The sequence below is a fragment of the Salvelinus namaycush genome, chromosome 8, assembly GCF_016432855.1.
Source record: "Salvelinus namaycush isolate Seneca chromosome 8, SaNama_1.0, whole genome shotgun sequence".
NCBI classification, from domain to species: Eukaryota; Metazoa; Chordata; class Actinopteri; order Salmoniformes; family Salmonidae; genus Salvelinus; species Salvelinus namaycush.
In genome coordinates, this window is record NC_052314.1 from 8,678,415 (window position 1) to 8,700,792 (window position 22,378).

Here is a 22,378-nt window from a genome sequence, read left to right on the forward strand (position 1 = left end):
ACTGCTACAGAAAACTGTTACAGAACACTGTTACAGAACACTGTTACAGAAAACTGTTACAGAAAAGTGTAACAGAAAACTGCTACAGAAAACTGCTACAGAAAACTGTTACAGAACACTGCTACAGAACACTGTTACAGAAAACTGTTACAGAACACTGCTACAGAAAACTGTTACAGAACGCTGCTACAGAACACTGCTACAGAACACTGCTACAGAAAACTGTTACAGAACACTGCTACAGAAAACTGTTACAGAACACTGCTACAGAAAACTGTTATAGAACACTGCTACAGAAAACTGCTACAGAAAACTGCTACAGAAAACTGTTAAAGAAAACTGCTACAGAAAACTGTTAAAGAAAACTGTTACAGAACACTGTTACAGAACACTGCTACAGAACACTGTTACAGAACACTGCTACAGAAAACTGTTACAGAACACTGCTACAGAACACTGCTACAGAACACTGCTTACAGAACACTGCTACAGAAAACTGTTACAGAACACTGCTACAGAAAACTGTTAAAAAACACTGCTACAGAACAATGCTACAGAACACTGCTACAGAACACTGCTACAGAACACTGCTACAGAAAACTGTTACAGAACACTGCTACAGAAAACTGTTAAAGAAAACTGTTACAGAACACTGCTACAGAAAACTGTTAAAGAAAACTGTTACAGAAAGTTTAAGAAAACTGTTACAGAAAACTGCTACAGAAAGTTTAAGAAAACTGTTACAGAACACTGTTACAGAACACTGTTACAGAAAACTGTTAAAGAACACTGCTACAGAAAACTGCTACAGAACACTGTTACAGAACACTGTTACAGAACACTGTTACAGAACACTGCTACAGAAAACTGTTAAAGAACACTGCTACAGAAAACTGCTACAGAAAACTGCTACAGAAAACTGTTACAGAACACTGTTACAGAAAACTGTTAAAGAACACTGCTACAGAAAACTGCTACAGAAAACTGCTACAGAAAACTGTTAAAGAAAACTGTTACAGAACACTGTTACAGAACACTGTTACAGAACACTGCTACAGAACATTGTTACAGAAAACTGTTACAGAAAACTGTTAAAGAAAACTGTTACAGAAAGTTTAAGAAAACTGTTACAGAACACTGTTACAGAACACTGTTACAGAAAACTGCTACAGAAAACTGTTAAAGAAAACTGCTACAGAAAACTGTTACAGAACACTGTTACAGAACACTGCTACAGAAAACTGTTAAAGAACACTGCTACAGAAAACTGCTACAGAAAACTGCTACAGAAAACTGCTACAGAAAACTGTTACAGAAAACTGCTACAGAAAACTGCTACAGAAAACTGCTACAGAAAACTGCTACAGAAAACTGCTACAGAAAACTGCTACAGAAAACTGCTACAGAAAACTGTTACAGAACACTGCTACAGAAAACTGTTACAGAAAACTGTTACAGAACACTGCTACAGAACACTGCTACAGAACACTGCTACAGAAAACTGCTACAGAAAACTGTTACAGAAAACTGCTACAGAAAACTGCTACAGAACACTGTTACAGAACACTGTTACAGAACACTGCTACAGAACACTGTTACAGAACACTGCTACAGAAAACTGTTACAGAACACTGCTACAGAAAACTGCTACAGAAAACTGCTACAGAAAACTGTTACAGAACACTGTTACAAAACACTGCTACAGAACACTGTTACAGAAAACTGTTACAGAACACTGCTACAGAAAACTGTTACAGAACGCTGCTACAGAACACTGCTACAGAACACTGCTACAGAAAACTGTTACAGAACACTGCTACAGAAAACTGTTACAGAACACTGCTACAGAAAACTGTTATAGAACACTGCTACAGAAAACTGCTACAGAAAACTGCTACAGAAAACTGTTAAAGAAAACTGTTACAGAACACTGTTACAGAACACTGCTACAGAACACTGTTACAGAACACTGTTACAGAACACTGCTACAGAACACTGCTACAGAACACTGTTACAGAACACTGCTACAGAAAACTGTTACAGAACACTGCTACAGAACACTGCTACAGAACACTGCTTACAGAACAGTGCTACAGAAAACTGTTACAGAACACTGCTACAGAAAACTGTTAAAAAACACTGCTACAGAACAATGCTACAGAACACTGCTACAGAACACTGCTACAGAACACTGCTTACAGAACACTGCTACAGAAAACTGCTACAGAACACTGTTACAGAAAACTGTTACAGAAAACTGTTACAGAAAACTGTTACAGAAAACTGTTACAGAAAACTGTTACAGAAAACTGTTACAGAAAACTGTTACAGAACACTGTTACAGAACACTGTTACAGAAAACTGTAACAGAAAACTGTTACAGAAAACTGTTACAGAACACTGTTACAGAACACTGCTACAGAACACTGTTACAGAACACTGTTACAGAAAACTGTTACAGAACACTGCTACAGAAAACTGTTACAGAACACTGCTACAGAAAACTGTTACAGAACACTGCTACAGAACACTGCTACAGAACACTGCTACAGAAAACTGTTACAGAACACTGCTACAGAAAACTGTTATAGAACACTGCTACAGAAAACTGCTACAGAAAACTGCTACAGAAAACTGTTAAAGAAAACTGTTACAGAACACTGTTACAGAACACTGTTACAGAACACTGCTACAGAACACTGCTACAGAACACTGTTACAGAACACTGCTACAGAACACTGCTACAGAACACTGTTACAGAACACTGCTACAGAACACTGCTACAGAACACTGCTACAGAACACTGCTACAGAACACTGCTTACAGAACACTGCTACAGAAAACTGTTACAGAACACTGCTACAGAAAACTGTTAAAGAAAACTGTTACAGAAAACTTAAAGAAAACTGTTACAGAACACTGTTACAGAAAACTGTTAAAGAAAACTGTTACAGAAAACTGTTACAGAAAACTGCTACAGAAAACTGCTACAGAAAACTGCTACAGAAAACTGTTACAGAAAAATGCTACAGAAAACTGTTAAAGAAAACTGTTAAAGAAAACTGTTAAAGAACACTGCTACAGAAAACCGTTAAAGAACACTGCTACAGAAAACTGCTACAGAAAACTGTTACAGAAAACTGTTACAGAAAACTGCTACAGAAAACTGCTACAGAAAACTGCTACAGAAAACTGCTACAGAAAACTGTTACAGAAAACTGTTACAGAACACTGTTACAGAACACTGCTACAGAACACTGTTACAGAACACTGTTACAGAACACTGTTACAGAAAACTGTTACAGAACACTGCTACAGAAAACTGTTACAGAACACTGCTACAGAAAACTGTTACAGAACACTGCTACAGAACACTGCTACAGAACACTGCTACAGAACACTGCTACAGAACACTGCTACAGAAAACTGTTATAGAACACTGCTACAGAAAACTGCTACAGAAAACTGTTAAAGAAAACTGTTACAGAACACTGTTACAGAACACTGTTACAGAACACTGCTACAGAACACTGTTACAGAACACTGCTACAGAACACTGCTACAGAACACTGCTACAGAACACTGCTACAGAACACTGCTACAGAACACTGCTACAGAACACTGCTACAGAACACTGCTTACAGAACACTGCTACAGAAAACTGTTAAAGAAAACTGTTAAAGAAAACTGTTACAGAAAACTGTTACAGAACACTGTTGAAGAAAACTGTTGAAGAAAACTGTTACAGAAAACTGTTACAGAAAACTGTTACAGAAAACTGTTACAGAACACTTTTACAGAACACTGTTACAGAACACTGTTACAGAAAACTGCTACAGAAAACTGCTACAGAAAACTGCTACAGAAAACTGCTACAGAAAACTGTTACAGAAAACTGCTACAGAAAACTGTTAAAGAAAACTGTTACAGAACACTGCTACAGAAAACCGTTAAAGAACACTGCTACAGAAAACTGCTACAGAAAACTGCTACAGAAAACTGTTACAGAAAACTGCTACAGAAAACTGCTACAGAAAACTGCTACAGAAAACTGTTACAGAAAACTGCTACAGAAAACTGCTACAGAAAACTGTTACAGAAAACTGCTACAGAAAACTGCTACAGAAAACTGTTACAGAACACTGCTACAGAAAACTGTTACAGAAAACTGTTACAGAACACTGCTACAGAAAACTGTTACAGAAAACTGCTACAGAACACTGTTACAGAACACTGTTACAGAACACTGCTACAGAACACTGTTACAGAACACTCGCACAGAAAACTGTTAGAGAAAACTGTTACAGAACACTGTTACAGAAAACTGCTACAGAACACTGCTACAGAAAACTGTTACAGAACACTGCTACAGAACACTGCTACAGAACACTGTTACACAACACTGCTACAGAAAACTGTTACAGAACACTGCTACAGAAAACTGCTACAGAAAACTGTTACAGAAAACTGTTACAGAAAACTGTTACAGAAAACTGTTACAGAACACTGTTACAGAACACTGTTACAGAACACTGTTACAGAAAACTGTTACAGAACACTGCTACAGAAAACTGTTACAGAACACTGCTACAGAACACTGCTACAGAACACTGTTACAGAAAACTGTTAAAGAAAACTGTTACAGAAAACTGTTACAGAAAACTGTTAAAGAAAACTGCTACAGAAAACTGTTAAAGAAAACTGTTAAAGAACACTGTTACAGAAAACTGTTAAAGAACACTGTTACAGAAAACTGTTACAGAAAACTGTTACAGAAAACTGTTACCGAAAACTGTTAAAGAAAACTGTTACAGAAAACTGTTACAGAACACTGCTACAGAAAACTGTTACAGCTAAGAAAACCAGTACCTCTGAGTTGTGTGTGTGGGACTGCGTGTGTGTTCGCGTGTGTGTGCAGGCGTGTATGTGTGTTTGCCAGCACTGTATGTTAATGTGTTCATTCTTGCCATAGGTTTATTTGGGTACAGCGTGTCCGCTTATCTCATTATCAGCTGATTTTCAAATGTTGTCAAACACACATGAGTCTCTTCCTCAAAAGTGTGCAGCGATTCTACATGAAAAGCCGAAATGCATATACCATCATGGCATTTAAAGCATAGTTGATTTTCAAAATTCCACATACTATAAAACGTTATATTTTCGCATACCTAAAATGCCTACTATTTAGAGTGCAAGTATGAGGTTTTTCTCCAGTGTGTGTGTGTCTACAGGGCAGGGTGAGAGCGCACAGGCCACTGGCGCCAGATGTGACGACCGCAGGAGACTGGAGCTAAATATAAACCTCTGTTCTCTGCACCATGAAATAGGAGAGGAGGAGGAGAGAGAGAGAGAGAGAGAGAGAGAGAGGGAGAGAGAGAGAGAGAGAGAGAGAGAGAGAGGGAGAGAGAGAGAGAGAGAGAGAGGGAGCAGAGGGAGGAGGGATGGGGGAAAGGTAGGAGAGGGGAGGTGGAGGAGTGTGAGCGGATAGGAGAGGCATGAGAAGAGGGGATCAGAAAGAAGAGGAAAGGGGGAAAGGGAGGAGAAGGGAGGTGGAGGAGAGGTATAAGAGGAAGGGATCAGCGAGGCGAGGAAAGGGGTAGCTCAGAGGGAGAGAAGACAGAGAGACAGAGAAAGGTGGAGGGAAAAGAGGGAGGAGGAGAGAGGAAGAAGGGGAGGAGGAGAGAGGAAGAAGGGGAGGAGGAGAGAGGAAGAAGGGGAGGAGGTCATTGAGAATAATGTGCCAGACCCGTGGGATGGTGACCTCTTAATGGCACGACTGGCTTCTTCTCAATGAAATCATTGATCTGGCAGGAGAACCTGGAGCGTAATGGTGAAGGATCAGATAGGAAGAGAGGAAGAAGAGGGGGATGACAGGGAGGGTAGAGAGGTGTGAATGGGGAGAGGGGGAAGGAGATCTGGAGGAGAAGTGTGAGGGAAAGAGAGAGGGAGAAATAAAGAGAGAGCGAGAGACAGGGCCATGACCCATGGCAGCCAACCATAATAACTGTGACCTCAATGACCTCAACTGTGACCAATCAAAATGCAGCTGGGAACCTAAACCATCCAATCATATGATCCCATACATCCACTTCAGACCACACACATCCCAATCATTATTCAGCTCGAACCATTTGGTAGTCAATAATGTAGTGAGGTTGCTAGAGAACATTTTGAAAAAGCCATGCAATTCAATACAAAATCTGTGCCAAATGGCAACATGCTCCATGTATTACAGTGGACTTTATGGTGGCTTAATTCCCACATTAAAAAGGCTTTATACAAAGCGTATGAGCAGTTGAGTGCTTGTAAAATGTGCTGGGATTATCATTTGGCCATTGATTCCAATTGGCTCAGTTGGTAAGAGCACTGTCCTTGGAATACCGGAGTTGTTGGTTTGAATCCTGCACAGGCCACATATAGAATACTGAATACACACACACACACACTGTAACTGCCTTTGAATATAAGCGTGTGCTACTCTGGGTCTATAGCCAATAGGATATGGGAATTTCCACCCGGTGTTGGAAAGGAAAGAGAAACACAAAGCTTCCATTCTGAGAATGGTGGCGAGACCTCAGACATGTCATGCTACAGGCCTGCAATAAATGGACATCTACACACACACAGACCGTCACTCAGCTGGATGGAATGACGTGAATTATCTCACCTCCTCAATAGGTCTATCTAACCAATACACATACAAACACACACAGACCGCTTTATATAGCGCATTGGAATACCTCTCTGAACGGCTGCATTGTGAGAGTCTGTCTCCCAAGATGAACTCAGCGCCACACACACACACACACACACACACACACACACACACACACACACACACACACACACAGACACAGACACACACACACACACACACACACACACACACACACACACACACACACACACACACACAGAAACACACACACACACACACACACACAGAAACACACACACACACACACACACACACACACACAGAAACACACACACACACACACACACACACACACAGACACACACACACACACACACACACACACACACACACACACACACACACACACACACACACACACACAGAAACACACACACACACACACACACACACACACACACACACAGAAACACACACACACACACACACACACACACAGAAACACACACACACACACACACACACACACACACACACACACAGAAACACACACACACACACACACACACACACACACACACACACACACACACACACACACACACACACACACACACACAGAAACACACACACACACACACACACACACACACACACAAGGGCCGCCGCCCTGTTGTATAAGAGCACAGAGGAATGACACATAATTGGATTAAACTTTGCATTGTAGACTGTGCAGTCACACCCACACCCAATCTCATCAAGGCCTAAAGGCACTTGCACAGCGGCTTCTGTGTGTGTGTGTGTGTTGTGTGAGTGTGTGTGTGTGTGTGTGTGTGTGTGTGTGTGTGTGTGTGTGTGTGTGTGTGTGTGTGTGTGTGTGTGTGTGTGTGTGTGTGTGTGTGCGCGGTCTCTTTCATCTCCTAACGTCTCCCTATTATGATGTGTTTATGTTTCCTCATCAGGCTGACAGACTGACAGGCAGTCTGAGACTCAGAGTTAGCATGTTAGCTTTACAGCCATTACCCCAGGCCTGTTAACTGTTAGCATTACAGCCATTACCCTAGGCCTGTTAGTTGTTAGCATGTTAGCATTACAGCAATATCCAGGCCTGTTAACTGTTAGCATGTTAGCATTGCAGCCATCCCTCCAGGCCTGTTCAGAGCTCTGAGCAGAAGCTGCACAATACCAGGAGGATTAACAGATTAGCACTCTTTTCTACCTTCTCCTCCCTCCTTAATCCTCCACCCCTCCCCTTCTCTCTCTGCTGACGACTTTGTCAGCCACTTTGAAAAAAAGGTTGATGACATCCGCTCCTCATTCACTCAGCCTATTGAGTCCACTGGTACCACTCACACAGAACTACCCTACGCCTTGACCTCCTTCTCCCCTCTCTCTCCAGATGAAATCCTGTGACTAGTGAGGTTCGGGCACCCGACAACTTGCCCGCTCAACCCCATCCCCTCCTCCCTTCTCCAGACCATCTCTGGAGACCTTACCCATTTCTCACTTCCCGCATCATCCCTGAACACTGGCTGCCCCTCTGACTTCAAAATGTTGCTCCCCTCCTCAAGAAACCAACACTCGACCCCTCTGAAGTCAAAGACTACAGACCGGTATCCCTTCTTTCCAAAACACTTGAGCTCTCTCTCGCTATCTCTCTCAGAACAATCTTCTTGAACCTAACCAGTCAGGCTTTAAGGCGGATCAGAGACTTCTCTCCTCTGTTCTCATCCTCCTAGATCTATCCAGTGCCTTCAACACCGTGAACTAGAGGTCGACCGATTAATCGGAATGGCCGATTAATTAGGGCCGATTTCAAGTTTTCATAACAATCGGTAATCGTCATTTTTGAACAACGATTGTGGCAGATTGAATTACATTTTTTTAACCTTTATTTTACTAGGCAAGTCAGTTAAGAACACATTCTTATTTTCAATGACGGCCTAGGAATGGTGGGTTAACTACCTTGTTCAGAGGCAGAACGACAGATTTTTACCTTCTCAGCTCGGGGATTCGATTTTGCAACCTTCCGGTTACTAGTCCAACGCACTAACCACCTGCCTTACATTGCACTCCACAAGGAGCCTGCATGGCAGGCTGACTACCTGTTACACGAGTGCAGCAAGGAGCCAAGGTACGTTGCTAGCTAGCATTAAACTTATCTTATAAAAAACAATCAATCTTAACAGAATCACTAGTTAACTACACATGGTTGATGATATTACTAGTTTATCTAGCGTGTCCTGCGTTGCATATAATCAATGCGGTGCATGTTAATTTCTCATCGAATCACAGCCTACTTCTCCAAACGGGTGATGATTTAACAAGCGCATTCGCAAAAAAAGCACTGCCGTTGCAACAATGTGTACCTAACCATAAACATCAATGCCTTTCTTTAAAATCAATACACAAGTATATATTTTTAAACCTGCGTTTTTAGTTAATATTGCCTGCTAACATGAGTTTCTTTTAACAAGGGAAATTGTGTCACTTCTCTTGCGTTCCGTGCAAGCAGTCAGGGTATATGCAGCAGTTTGGGCTGTCTGGCTCGTTGCGAACTGTGTGAAGACCATTTATTCCTAACAAAGACCGTAATTAATTTGCCAGAATTGTACATAATTATGACATAACATTGAAAGTTGTACAATATTTAGACTTAGGGATGCCACCCGTTAGATAGAATACGGAACGGTTCCGTATTTCACTGAAAGAATAAACGTTTTGTTTACAAAAATATAGTTTCTGGATTTGACCATATTAATTTTTGTCAATAGGGGGTGCTATTTGCACTTTGTAATAATTTCGTTCCCAAATTAAACTGCCTCGTACTCAATTCTTGCTCGTACAATATGCATATTATTATTACTATTGGATAGAAAACACTCTCTAGTTTCTAAAACCGTTTGAATTATTTCTCTGAGTGAAACAGAACTCATTCTGCAGCACATTTCCTGTCAGGAAGTGAGATTTCTGAAATCGAGGTCCCTGTTCTGAGGTCAGTTTATAAGTCCCCATGTAAGCTATGGGGCTACATGCACTGCATACGCCTTCCTCTAGATGTCAGTAAGCGGTGAGAATTTGAATGGAGTGGATTGCACCATCTGGGGGACTATAAAAGCTCATGGAACGGAAGTACCGTTCTTTTCAACGGGGCGCCTGGCGCAAGAGGGACATCACAATGGCGTCCTGCAAAAGCTTTCGTTTTAGCAGTTCTATATCTCCGGTCATGTTTTTATTCGTTATAGGTGTTAAAGACATCATAAGGTAGTTAATTTAAACCGACTTATAGCAGTTTATATTAGTTTATTGCGATTTTCTGGGATTTCTTTGTGACGCGCTTTCACGAGTTGGACACCTCTCCAGTGGGTGGCTATCGTTAGCTGCTATTTCTACAGGAGAAGAGGACATCTTTCAACCAAAAGACGATTGTTCTGGAGAAAGGACACCTTGCCCAAGATTCTGATGGAAGCTCAGCAAATAGTAAGCAGTCTTTATGCTGTTAATTCGTATTTATGTTGACAAATGTCAAATAATAATTCCGCCATGAATTTCGGTGCGGTCTCGCTTTAGCGCACGCTGTATTGCGCAGTAACGTTAATTTTAAAAATCTAACACAGCGGTTGCATTAAGAACTAATGTATCTTTCATTTGCTGTCCAACCTGTATTTTTTTAGTCAAGTTTATGATTACTTATCGATTAGAATAGGTGCCTCTCCAAGATGGCGCCGGACAGATTGCTTGAAGTTTTGGCCACTAATCACATTGTATAACCACGATTTGTGCCGCTAAATATGCACATTTTCGAACAAACCCTATATGCATTGTGTAATATGATGTTACAGGACTGTCATCTGATGAAGAATATCAAGGTTAGTCAAAAATTATATATCTTTTGCCTGTTTGTTACGATCGCTAACCTTTGCTGCTGGTAAATGGTGTTGTGTTTCTGGCTATTGTGGTAAGCTAATATAATGCTATATTGTGTTTTCGCTGTAAAACACTTAGAAAATCTGAAATATTGGCTGGATTCACAAGATCTGTGTCTTTCATTTGCTGTACGCTGTGTATTTTTAAGAAATGTTTTATGATGAGTAATTAGGTAATACACGATGGTCTCTGTAGTTATTCTAGTTGCTTTGGTGAGAGTTGTGATGGTGGCTGCAATGGTAAACTATGATTTATACCTGAAATATGCACATTATTCTAACAAAACATATGCTATACAATAAATATGTTATCAGACTGTCATCTGATGAAGTTGTTTCTTGGTTAGTGGCTATTTATATCTTTATTTGGTCGAATTTGTGATAGCTACTGATGCAATAAAAAAATGGTGGAGTAAAAAAAGTGGTGTCTTTTGCTAACGTGGTTAGCTAATAGATTTACATATTGTGTCTTCCCTGTAAAACATTTTAAAAATCAGAAATGATGGCTGGATTCACAAGACGTGTATCTTTCATCTGGTGTCTTGGACTTGTGATTTAATGATATTTAGATGCTAGTATTTACTTGTGACGCTATGCTAGGCTATGCTAGTCAGCTTTTTTACTGATGGGGGTGCTCCCGGATCCGGGTTTGGGAGGAACTAGAAGTTAATGACCTAAGGCTTGTATTTCTGTGTGTTATTATGTTATAATTAAGTCTATGATTTGATATTTGATAGAGCAGTCTGACTGAGTGGTGGTAGGCAGCAGCAGGCTCGTAAGCATTCATTCAAACAGCACTTTTGTCCGTTTGCCAGCAGCTCTTCGTTGTGCTTCAAGCATTGAGCTGTTTATGACTTCAAGCCTATCAACTCCCGACATTAGGCTGGTGTAACCAATGGGAAATGGCTAGCTAGTTAGCAGGGTGTGTGCTAATAGCGTTTCAATCGGTGACGGCACTCGCTCTGAGACCTTGAAGTAGTTGTTCCCCTTGCACTGCAAGGGCCGCGGCATTTGTGGAGCACTGGATAACGATGCTTCGAGGGTGGCTGTTTTCGATGTGTTCCTGGTTCGAGCCCAGGTAAGGGCGACGAGAGGGACGGAAGCTATACTGTTACACTGGCAATACTAAAGTGTCTATAAGAACATCCAATAGTCAAAGGTATATGAAATACAAATGGTATAGAGAGAAATAGTCCTATAATTCCTATAATAACTACAACCTAAAACTTCTTACCTGGGAATATTGAAGACTCATGTTAAAAGGAACCACCAGCTTTCATATGTTCTCATGTTCTGAGCAAAGAACTTAAACGTTAGCTTTTTTACATGGCTCATATTGCACTTTTACTTTCTTCTCCAACACTTTGTTTTTGCATTATTTAAACCAAATTGAACATGTTTCATTATTTATTTGAGGCTAAATTGATTTTATTGATGTATTATATTAAGTTAAAATAAAAGTGTTCATTCAGTATTGTTGTATTAATTAGTATCGGCTTTTTTTGGTCCTCCAATAATCGGTATCGGCGTTGAAAAATCATAATCGGTCGACCTCTACCGTGAACCATCAGATCCTCCTCTCCACCCTCTGGGCATCTCAGGCTCTGCACACTCTTACCTGACAGGCCACTCCTACCAGATGATGTGGAGAGGATCTGTGTCTGCACCACGTACTCTCACTACTGGTGTCCCTCAGGGACTCTCAACTACTTTTCTCCTTCCCCCTTCTGACACCCAGGTGGCGACATGCATCTCTGCGTGTCTGGCAGATATCTCAGCTTAGATGTTGGCCCATTACCTAAAGCTCAACCTCAACAACCCTGAGCATCTTTTCCTCCCGGGGAAGGCCTGCCCGCTCCAAGACCTCTCCATCAAGGTTGACAACTCCACGGTGTCCCCCTCACAGAGTGCAAAAACCTTGGCGTTACCTGGACAACACCCTGTCGTTCTCTGCAAACATCAAAGCAGTGACTCCCTCCTGCCGGTTGATGCTCTACAACATCCATAGAGTATGAACCTACCTCACACAGGAAGCGGCGCCAGTCCTAATCCAGGAACTTGTCATCTCCATTCTGCTGTGCCATCAAACCCTTGCAACTTATCCAGAACGCTACAGCCCGCCTGGTGTTCAGTCTTCCCAAGTTCTCCAATGTGTCCCTGCTCCTTCACGCACTCCACTGGCTCCCAGTCAAAGCTTGCATCCACTACAAGACCATGGTACTTGCCTACGGAGCAGCAAGAGGAACTGCTCCTCCCTACCTCCAGGCTCAAACCCTACAACCCAACCCGAGTACTTCTTTCTGCCACCTCTGGTCTCTTGGCCCTCTGACCCCTATGGGGGCAGTCAAAGCTCTTCTCTGTCCTGGCACACCAATGGTAGAACCAGCTTCCCCCTGAAGCTAGGACAGCAGAGTCTCTTCCCATCTTCTGAAAACATCTGAAATCCTAACTCTCCAAAGAGTATCTAAAATAACCCCCCCCCCCCCCCCCCGCGTAGAAGGCCAGCATCCCAGAGTTGCCTCTTCTCTGTTGATGTTGAGACTGGTGTTTTGCGAGTACTATTTAATGAAGCTGCCAGTTGAGGATTTGTGAGGCGTATGTTTCTCAAACTAGACACTCAAATGTACTTGTCCTCTAGCTCAGTTGTGCACTGGGGCCTCCCACTCCTTTTTCTATTCTGGTTAGAGCCAGTTTGCGCTGTTCTGTGAAGGGAGTAGTATACAGCGTTGTACGAGATCTTCAGCTTCTTGGCAATTTCTTGCATGGAATAGCCTTCATTTCTCAGAACAAGAATAGACTGACGAGTTTCAGAAGAAAGTTCTTTGTTTCTGGCCATTTTGAGCCTGTAATCGAACCCATAAATGCTGATTCTCCAGATACTCAACTAGTCTACAGAAGGACAGTTTTATTGCTTCTTTAATCAGAACAACAGTTTTCAGCTGTGCTAACATAATTGCAAAAGAGTTTTCTAATGATCAATTAGACTTTTAAAATGATAAACTTGGAATAGCTAACACAACGTGCCATTGGAACACAGGAGTGATGGTTTCTGATAATGGGCCTCTGTACGCCTATGTAGATATTCCATAAAAAATCTGCCGTTTCCAGCTACAACAGTCATTTACAACATTAACAATGTCTACACTGTATTTCTGATCAATTTGATGTTATTTTAATGGACAAAAATGTTTCAAAACAAGGACATTTTGAAGTGACCCCGACGTTTTGAACGGTATTGTATATATTCTTATTCCATTAATTTACTTAGATATGTGTGTATTAGGTAGTTGCTGTGGAATTGTTAGATTACATGTGAGATATTGTTGCACTGTTGGAACAAAAAGCACAAACATTTCACTACACTCGCAATAACATCTGCTAACCATGTGTATGTGACCAATAACATTTTATTTTATTTTATTTAAATAGGGAAGTTGGGTTGGAACTCATAAGATGTTGCCCTTCTCCGTCACTAATGTGTGCTGAGCATTCTGGCTCAAAATGGCTATTCCTGATGTCATTGCTACACATTGGTGGAGGTGGAGTAATGATTGCACACAATGTACAGGGCTTTGGATGGATCTTGCAAGTAGCATACGGATTTGATGATTTATTTTCCCATTCCATCCCCGTTGCCAATGTAGGGCATCTAGGCACAAGTGGCACATGCTGTCTGTCTGTCTGTCTGTCTGTCTGTCTGTCTGTCTGTCTGTCTGTCTGTCTGTCTGTCTGTCTCCCTCCCTCCCTCCCTCCCTCCCTCCCTCTCCCTCTCCCGCTCTCTCTCTCTGTCTCCCTCTCTCTTTCTCTCTCTCTCTCTCTCCCTCTCTCTTTCTCTCTCTCTCTTGCTCTCTCTCGCTCGCTATCGCTCTCACTCCCTCTCTCTCTAATCGCTCTCACTCTCACTCTCACTCTCACTCTCTCTCTCTCTCTCTCTCTCTCTCTCTCTCTCTCTCTCTCTCTCTCTCTCTCTCTCTCTCTCTCTCTTTCCCTCTCCCTCTCCCTCTCCCTCTCCCTCTCCCTCTCCCTCTCCCTCTCCCTCTCCCTCTTTCTCTCTTTCCCTCTCCCTCTTTCTCTCTTTCCCTCTCCCTTCCACTTTGGTGTGTATCTTTAGTAATCCTGAGAAAAAAACAGGCAGATGGCACTTGGAGAGATTACAAACAGTCACTGCACATCTGAAGACCACACACACACTCTCACACCTGCATCTCCCCCTACCTCTCTACCTCTCTCTCTATCTCCAATCTCTGCCTTTGTCCTCATCTCATCTGCAGAGCTTGCTCACTCGGAAGCTGCACCGCTGTCTCTCGCTCTCTCCATCCTCTCCTATTCTCTCTCTCTCTCTCTTCACATACTCTCATCTGCAGAGGGCGCATTCTCATCATCTGCATCTTTTCTTTTGGTAACACTTTATTTGGATAGTTCGTCTGTAGATGCTCTACAGACAAACATTTCAACTGACTGTTTACTAACCCTAACCCTAACCCTTATTCTAAACCTAACGCTAACCCTAACCGTAACCTTAGACAAGCAGTTGCTTATTAACAGATAGTTTGTTGATAGTATGACCATCTGTAGACCATCTATCCAGACTATCCAAATAAAGTGGGACCCTACCTTTCTCTCTCCCCATCTAATTTATATCTCTCTACCTCTGCTAACCCTAGATGACCCCCTCTATATCCTCCTTTTCTTCTCTCTCTACGTTACTTTAGTTTATTTAGTAAATATTTTCTTAACTCTATTTCTTCAACTGCATTGTTGATTATGGGCTTGTAAGTAAGCATTTCAAGGTAAGGTACCTGCTGTATTTTGGCGCATATGAAAATAACATTTGATTTGATTTTATAGTCATGCCTGCATTGCTCATACAAACATCTCTCTGGCTTCCTCTCTCTCTCTCTTTCCCCCTCTCTCTCCTATGATAGCTATGCTAACATAGGAACAATGGGATAAGAGCTATGCTCTAGTGTTGTTGTCAGCTAACCACTGTAACAAACATACTGGCTCCACCCACTGGGGACTGGACTGGCCCTGGTAGGACTGTGTGTGTGTGTGTGTGTGTGTGTGTGTGTGTGTGTGTGTGTGTGTGTGTGTGTCTGTGTGTCCATAGCAGCACGTGTGTGTTTTAATCCTCCATTTAACATGCCTGTGTGTACATTACAGTTTAGGCAGTAAATTTGCTCTCCCCCAGACAGCGAGACCAAACTGCTGCAATTATTCCTTTATTCACTCTGTCTATCCCATTTAAAGGCTTCTTTTCTTTTCATCTCTCTATCCTAGCCGTCCCTCTTCCTTTATCTCCCTTGGAGCACTGTGCTGTTATGTGTGTCTACATGTTTAGAATTGTGTGTGTGTGTGTGTGTGTGTGTGTGTGTGTGTGTGTGTGTGTGTGTGTGTGTGTGTGTGTGTGTGTGTGTGTGTGTGTGTGTGTGTATGTGTGTGTATGTGTGTGTATGCGTCTACATGTTTATAATTGTGTGTGTGTGTGTACACGTTTATAATTGTGTGTGTATGCGTCTACATGTTTAGAATTGTGTGTGTGTGTGTACACGTTTATAATTGTGTGTGTGAGTGAGTGAGTGTGTGAGCTGTTGGGCCCACATCAAGCCATCCCTTGGTATGAAGTCATTGGCACCGTTAATGACATCATAAATCAGGCCCTGTTCCCTGAAGACTGGGGGAGTGGGGGGAAGAAATGGGGTATTCCCTGGGTATTCTGAGACAATTAAACCAGAATAACTGTTAAATGAATCTGAGGATAGGGATGGAGGATGGGGGAAATAAATGAACTTTGTTAACTGAAGGTCTAATTCTGATATGCTGAAGACTGAAGAAGAGAGACAGGTGAAAAACGGCAATTAACACCCGTGTGACCAGACGCCAGAACCAATGTCACACGACGCATGACCAGATGTCAGATGGTCAAGCTGGCACAGATTGGCCTCTGACCCCTGACGTCGTCACTTCCATGCCGCCCTGCCAACCGGCCAGCGCTGCTTCCCTCAGAACAGCAGGGGAGCTGACACACTGTCCGTCTGTCTCTCTCTCTCTCACAAACACACATGCATGCCCACACATGCCACTCTAAACAGGAAGTAACATCCTTACAGGTAGTGGACTGGCTCAGACTGCCAGTCCTGTTTATGACCCAGTAATATGGAGCTCAGATGGAGACAGACCACTGTTATCTATCGCACATGACCCCGAAACACACACACACGAATGCATGCATTCATGCAGACACATACACACACATTATTCCGCTATGACTGTTAACACCACTGACCCCGATACCACACAACAAAAGTCTTTCCCATTGGTTGAATCATCCTCCAGCATATTCTCTTCCACTGTTGTCGTGGAAACAGCAGAGAACGGAAGAGAGAGCGAGAGAGAGAGAGAGACACAGAGAGAGAGAGACACACACAGAGAGAGAGAGAGATGAGACACAGAGAGAGACAGAGAGAGACACAAAGACAGAGACAGAGAGAGAGAGAGAGAGAGGGAGAGAGAGAGAGAGAGAGAGATGCAGAAAGACTGAGAAGAGAATCTCTGATGGGTCTTTTTTAAGAGGGATAGGTGGTAGCCTCATCAAAAAGCTGAAATGGAAAATTCCAGGCTTACTTGTGTGTGTGTGTGTGTGTGTGTGTGTGTGTGTGTGTGTGTGTGTGTGTGTGTGTGTGTGTGTGTGTGTGTGTGTGTGTGATTATGTGTGAATGACTCATGGAAAGTTTAATCTTACTATGCTTTTGGAGATTTGCAGGGGTAGGAAACAACTTTACACACACATATGCACACTCACACACATACACACTGTCTCTCTCCCAATCCTGAGTGAGGGAGATTATTGCGTGTGTGTGTGAGCATCTGTGTGCTTACTGCCACTGTCTCTCTGCAGCGCTGCAGTCCTAGATAGATACTGAGAAGGTATTAAGTCTCTTCAGAGCCAGATTAATACCCACGTCAGGCCTCCTTTCTAAGTCTGAGGGTGCTTACCAGCCAAAACGAAAAAGCTATTAAGCATGGTAAATAAGACTGGCTGATTTGAGAAACAGGTATTAATAGTTGAATTTAAGCTTAAGCCTCAATTTCAAAGGACTTGGAGAGTGAAAGAGAGAGGGGTGGGGGACTCTTTGGAGAGGTCTGCAATGCAAAACTCATAGATGTTCACAATGACTATTTTCCTATTCCTTCCTTCTACAGAGTGAACAATATGTCATATAATAAATCAATGCATTATTAACAATGTATGAGTGGAACATTTAATGAGTGAGTGAAAGAATGATGAACACTATTACAGATGTTGCCCACTAGTGATACCTGCTGTCCAAACAGAAGCATCGCACACTGCACCATGCCTACTTGTTCAATGCAGGCCACATTGTAATATACACACAGGAACTGACTTTGGATCAGCTGTGAAACACCATCTGCTTGTAAACACTGATTCCAGGATGGTGGTTCGCACACTCGTATGCACACACACACACACACACACACACACACACACACACACACACACACACACACACACACACACACACACACACACACACACACACACACACACACACACACACACACACACACACACACACAGCAAGTGCCTACCTGTGAGCAGGGAGACTCGATGGAAGGTGCCCTCCAGCTTGCCCAGCAGGATGTGGACAAAGCCGTCTTTGGACAGTTGCCCCGCCTCTTTGGAACTCTGGTCGTACACCACCACTTCCTGTTTCCTGCCCATCTCAACCTGTAGAAACACCAGTGAGCAAGAAGATGTCAATGGAGGTTTGGGTTAGTATCATTTATTGCAAAAGGAATATGAAGTTGTCATAACCCATGAGTAAAACAAGTTGCACTGATAAAAACAGCAATGCTGTTTGCATTAAAGCACACATTTATCTTCATTTTAAATCATGTGATATAGAGGGGGTTGGGTGGGTGGTGCATGGGGTTACTGAAACAACATTTGGGAACATAGCATTACAGTATTACAAGTATTACATCATCTGGACAGAGTAAAAAAAAATCTAAAGGTATTTTCACATTGATATCCAGGAATCGATGTCGTAACAGTAAATAACGGCTAAATAATGATGACATATTATCTGTTAAATACAAAACATTCCATCCAAATGCATGTGTGTAAATGGACAGTACAAGCACCTTCAATGCATCAGCATGCTGTAGATGCTTTGTCACAATGTGTTTGTAAAAGAGGAAGAAAGGCTGTGTTTGTCTATGCTGTGTGTGTGACACGCCAGCCAGGCTCCTTCTCCATGTTGTCAGGCAGGTTTTGGTCACATGACCAGTGCCTAGCCTATCGCATTGCAGCTCTAAACCACCACTGGAAGGGGGTTCTTTAACCCTTTTCTTCATGTTGTTTTCATGCGCTCCCTCCGACCTTCAGATAGCATAAAGACTACACTATAGCTGCTGGGCAAAACAACACTTCCTCCGACCTTCAGATAGCATAAAGACTACACTATAGATGCTGGGCAAAACAACACTCCCTCCGACCTTCAGATAGCATAAAGACTACACTATAGATGCTGGGCAAAACAACACTTCCTCCGACCTTCAGATAGCATAAAGACTACACTATAGCTGCTGGGCAAAACAACACTCCCTCCGACCTTCAGATAGCATAAAGACTACACTATAGCTGCTGGGCAAAACAACACTTCCTCCGACCTTCAGATAGCATAAAGACTACACTATAGATGCTGGGCAAAACAACACTTCCTCCGACCTTCAGATAGCATAAAGACTACACTATAGATGCTGGGCAAAACAACACTTCCTCCGACCTTCAGATAGCATAAAGACTACACTATAGATGCTGGGCAAAACAACACTCCCTCCGACCTTCAGATAGCATAAAGACTACACTATAGCTGCTGGGCAAATCAACACTTCCTCCGACCTTCAGATAGCATAAAGACTACACTATAGCTGCTGGGCAAAACAACACTCCCTCCGACCTTCAGATAGCATAAAGACTACACTATAGCTGCTGGGCAAAACAACACTTCCTCCGACCTTCAGATAGCATAAAGACTACACTATAGATGCTGGGCAAAACAACACTTCCTCCGACCTTCAGATAGCATAAAGACTACACTATAGATGCTGGGCAAAACAACACTTCCTCCGACCTTCAGATAGCATAAAGACTACACTATAGATGCTGGGCAAAACAACACTTCCTCCGACCTTCAGATAGCATAAAGACTACACTATAGCTGCTGGGCAAAAGAACACTTCCTCCGACCTTCAGATAGCATAAAGACTACACTATAGCTGCTGGGCAAAACAACACTCCCTCCGACCTTCAGATAGCATAAAGACTACACTATAGCTGCTGGGCAAAACAACACTTCCTCCGACCTTCAGATAGCATAAAGACTACACTATAGCTGCTGGGCAAAACAACACTTCCTCCGACCTTCAGATAGCATAAAGACTACACTATAGCTGCTGGGCAAAACAACACTTCCTCCGACCTTCAGATAGCATAAAGACTACACTATAGATGCTGGGCAAAACAACACTTCCTCCGACCTTCAGATAGCATAAAGACTACACTATAGCTGCTGGGCAAAACAACACTTCCTCCGACCTTCAGATAGCATAAAGACTACACTATAGCTGCTGGGCAAAACAACACTTCCTCCGACCTTCAGATAGCATAAAGACTACACTATAGCTGCTGGGCAAAACAACACTTCCTCCGACCTTCAGATAGCATAAAGACTACACTATAGATGCTGGGCAAAACAACACTTCCTCCGACCTTCAGATAGCATAAAGACTACACTATAGCTGCTGGGCAAAACAACACTCCCTCCGACCTTCAGATAGCATAAAGACTACACTATAGATACTGGGCAAAACAACACTTCCTCCGACCTTCAGATAGCATAAAGACTACACTATAGCTGCTGGGCAAAACAACACTTCCTCCGACCTTCAGATAGCATAAAGACTACACTATAGATGCTGGGCAAAACAACACTTCCTCCGACCTTCAGATAGCATAAAGACTACACTATAGATGCTGGGCAAAACAACACTTCCTCCGACCTTCAGATAGCATAAAGACTACACTATAGATGCTGGGCAAAACAACACTTCCTCCGACCTTCAGATAGCATAAAGACTACACTATAGCTGCTGGGCAAAACAACACTTCCTCCGACCTTCAGATAGCATAAAGACTACACTATAGATGCTGGGCAAAACAACACTTCCTCCGACCTTCAGATAGCATAAAGACTACACTATAGCTGCTGGGCAAAACAACACTTCCTCCGACCTTCAGATAGCATAAAGACTACACTATAGCTGCTGGGCAAAACAACACTTCCTCCGACCTTCAGATAGCATAAAGACTACACTATAGCTGCTGGGCAAAACAACACTTCCTCCGACCTTCAGATAGCATAAAGACTACACTATAGATGCTGGGCAAAACAACACTTCCTCCGACCTTCAGATAGCATAAAGACTACACTATAGCTGCTGGGCAAAACAACACTCCCTCCGACCTTCAGATAGCATAAAGACTACACTATAGATACTGGGCAAAACAACACTTCCTCCGACCTTCAGATAGCATAAAGACTACACTATAGCTGCTGGGCAAAACAACACTTCCTCCGACCTTCAGATAGCATAAAGACTACACTATAGCTGCTGGGCAAAACAACACTTCCTCCGACCTTCAGATAGCATAAAGACTACACTATAGATGCTGGGCAAAACAACACTTCCTCCGACCTTCAGATAGCATAAAGACTACACTATAGATGCTGGGCAAAACAACACTTCCTCCGACCTTCAGATAGCATAAAGACTACACTATAGATGCTGGGCAAAACAACACTTCCTCCAAGAACACTGTTCACTGCTCAGTGGCCCCCTTGTCTTTCTCTGTGAGCTTTACCGTGCAGTGGGTCATGGTAGACACACAGGTCTATAGTGTGGATGGTACACACAGTTCAAGCCATGCAGTGGATGGGTGTGTGTATCAGAGAGTCTATTACTCTGCAATAGTGTGTGTGTGTGTGTGTGTGTGTGTGTGTGTGTGTGTGTGTGTGTGTGTGTGTGTGTGTGTGTGTGCGTGCCTCAGTGTGTGTGTGTGTGTGTGTGTGTCAGTGTGTGTGTGTGTGTCAATGTGTGTGTGTCAGTGTGTGTTTGTGCTTCACGTTACACAGCAGCCGTACCAGAGTGTCTTGGCTGACAGACACACAGGTGACTGATGCATGTTTTTCCTGACCCATCGGCATAGAACACCCCATGATGAAAAAGTGAAAACATGTTTTTGAGTCAGCAAATGCCAGTGATGCAAAGTGGATGAGTACAGAATGGATGGATGAGTACAGAATAAATTAGTACAGAATGGAGGAGTACAGAATGGATGAGTACAGAATGGGGGGGTACAGAATGGTTGGAGGAGTACAGAATGGAGGAGTACAGAATGGTGGAGTACAGAATGGAGGAGTACAGAATGGAGGAGTACAGAATGGAGGAGTACAGAATGGAGGAGTACAGAATGGAGGAGTACAGAATGGTGGAGTACAGAATGGATGGATGAGTACAAAATGGATGATGAGTACAGAATGGATGAGTACAGAATAGAAGAGTACATTACAACACCTGTAAAAGACTGTTGTTCCCCGTCTTTACTTTTGTGTGGTCAGTGACCATCTGAGAGGGTAGATAGCATCTCAACCTGACCACCTAGTCTGCGTTTAAACACAACCTCCAGTACAGCAGTCCACTGATACCA

General features: G+C 42.7%; 1 protein-coding gene across 1 annotated transcript in view; it reads right to left on the reverse strand.

Annotated features, from left to right (window-relative positions):
- The window catches only part of LOC120052369 (dual specificity protein phosphatase 8-like), a 91,016-nt gene that overhangs the window by 39,132 nt on the left and 29,506 nt on the right, over positions 1-22,378 (reverse strand). The window contains exon 2 of the mRNA XM_038999229.1: positions 18,196-18,334. Coding sequence (XP_038855157.1) covers positions 18,196-18,334 — 139 coding nt within the window. The remainder of the gene's footprint in view (positions 1-18,195; positions 18,335-22,378) is intronic.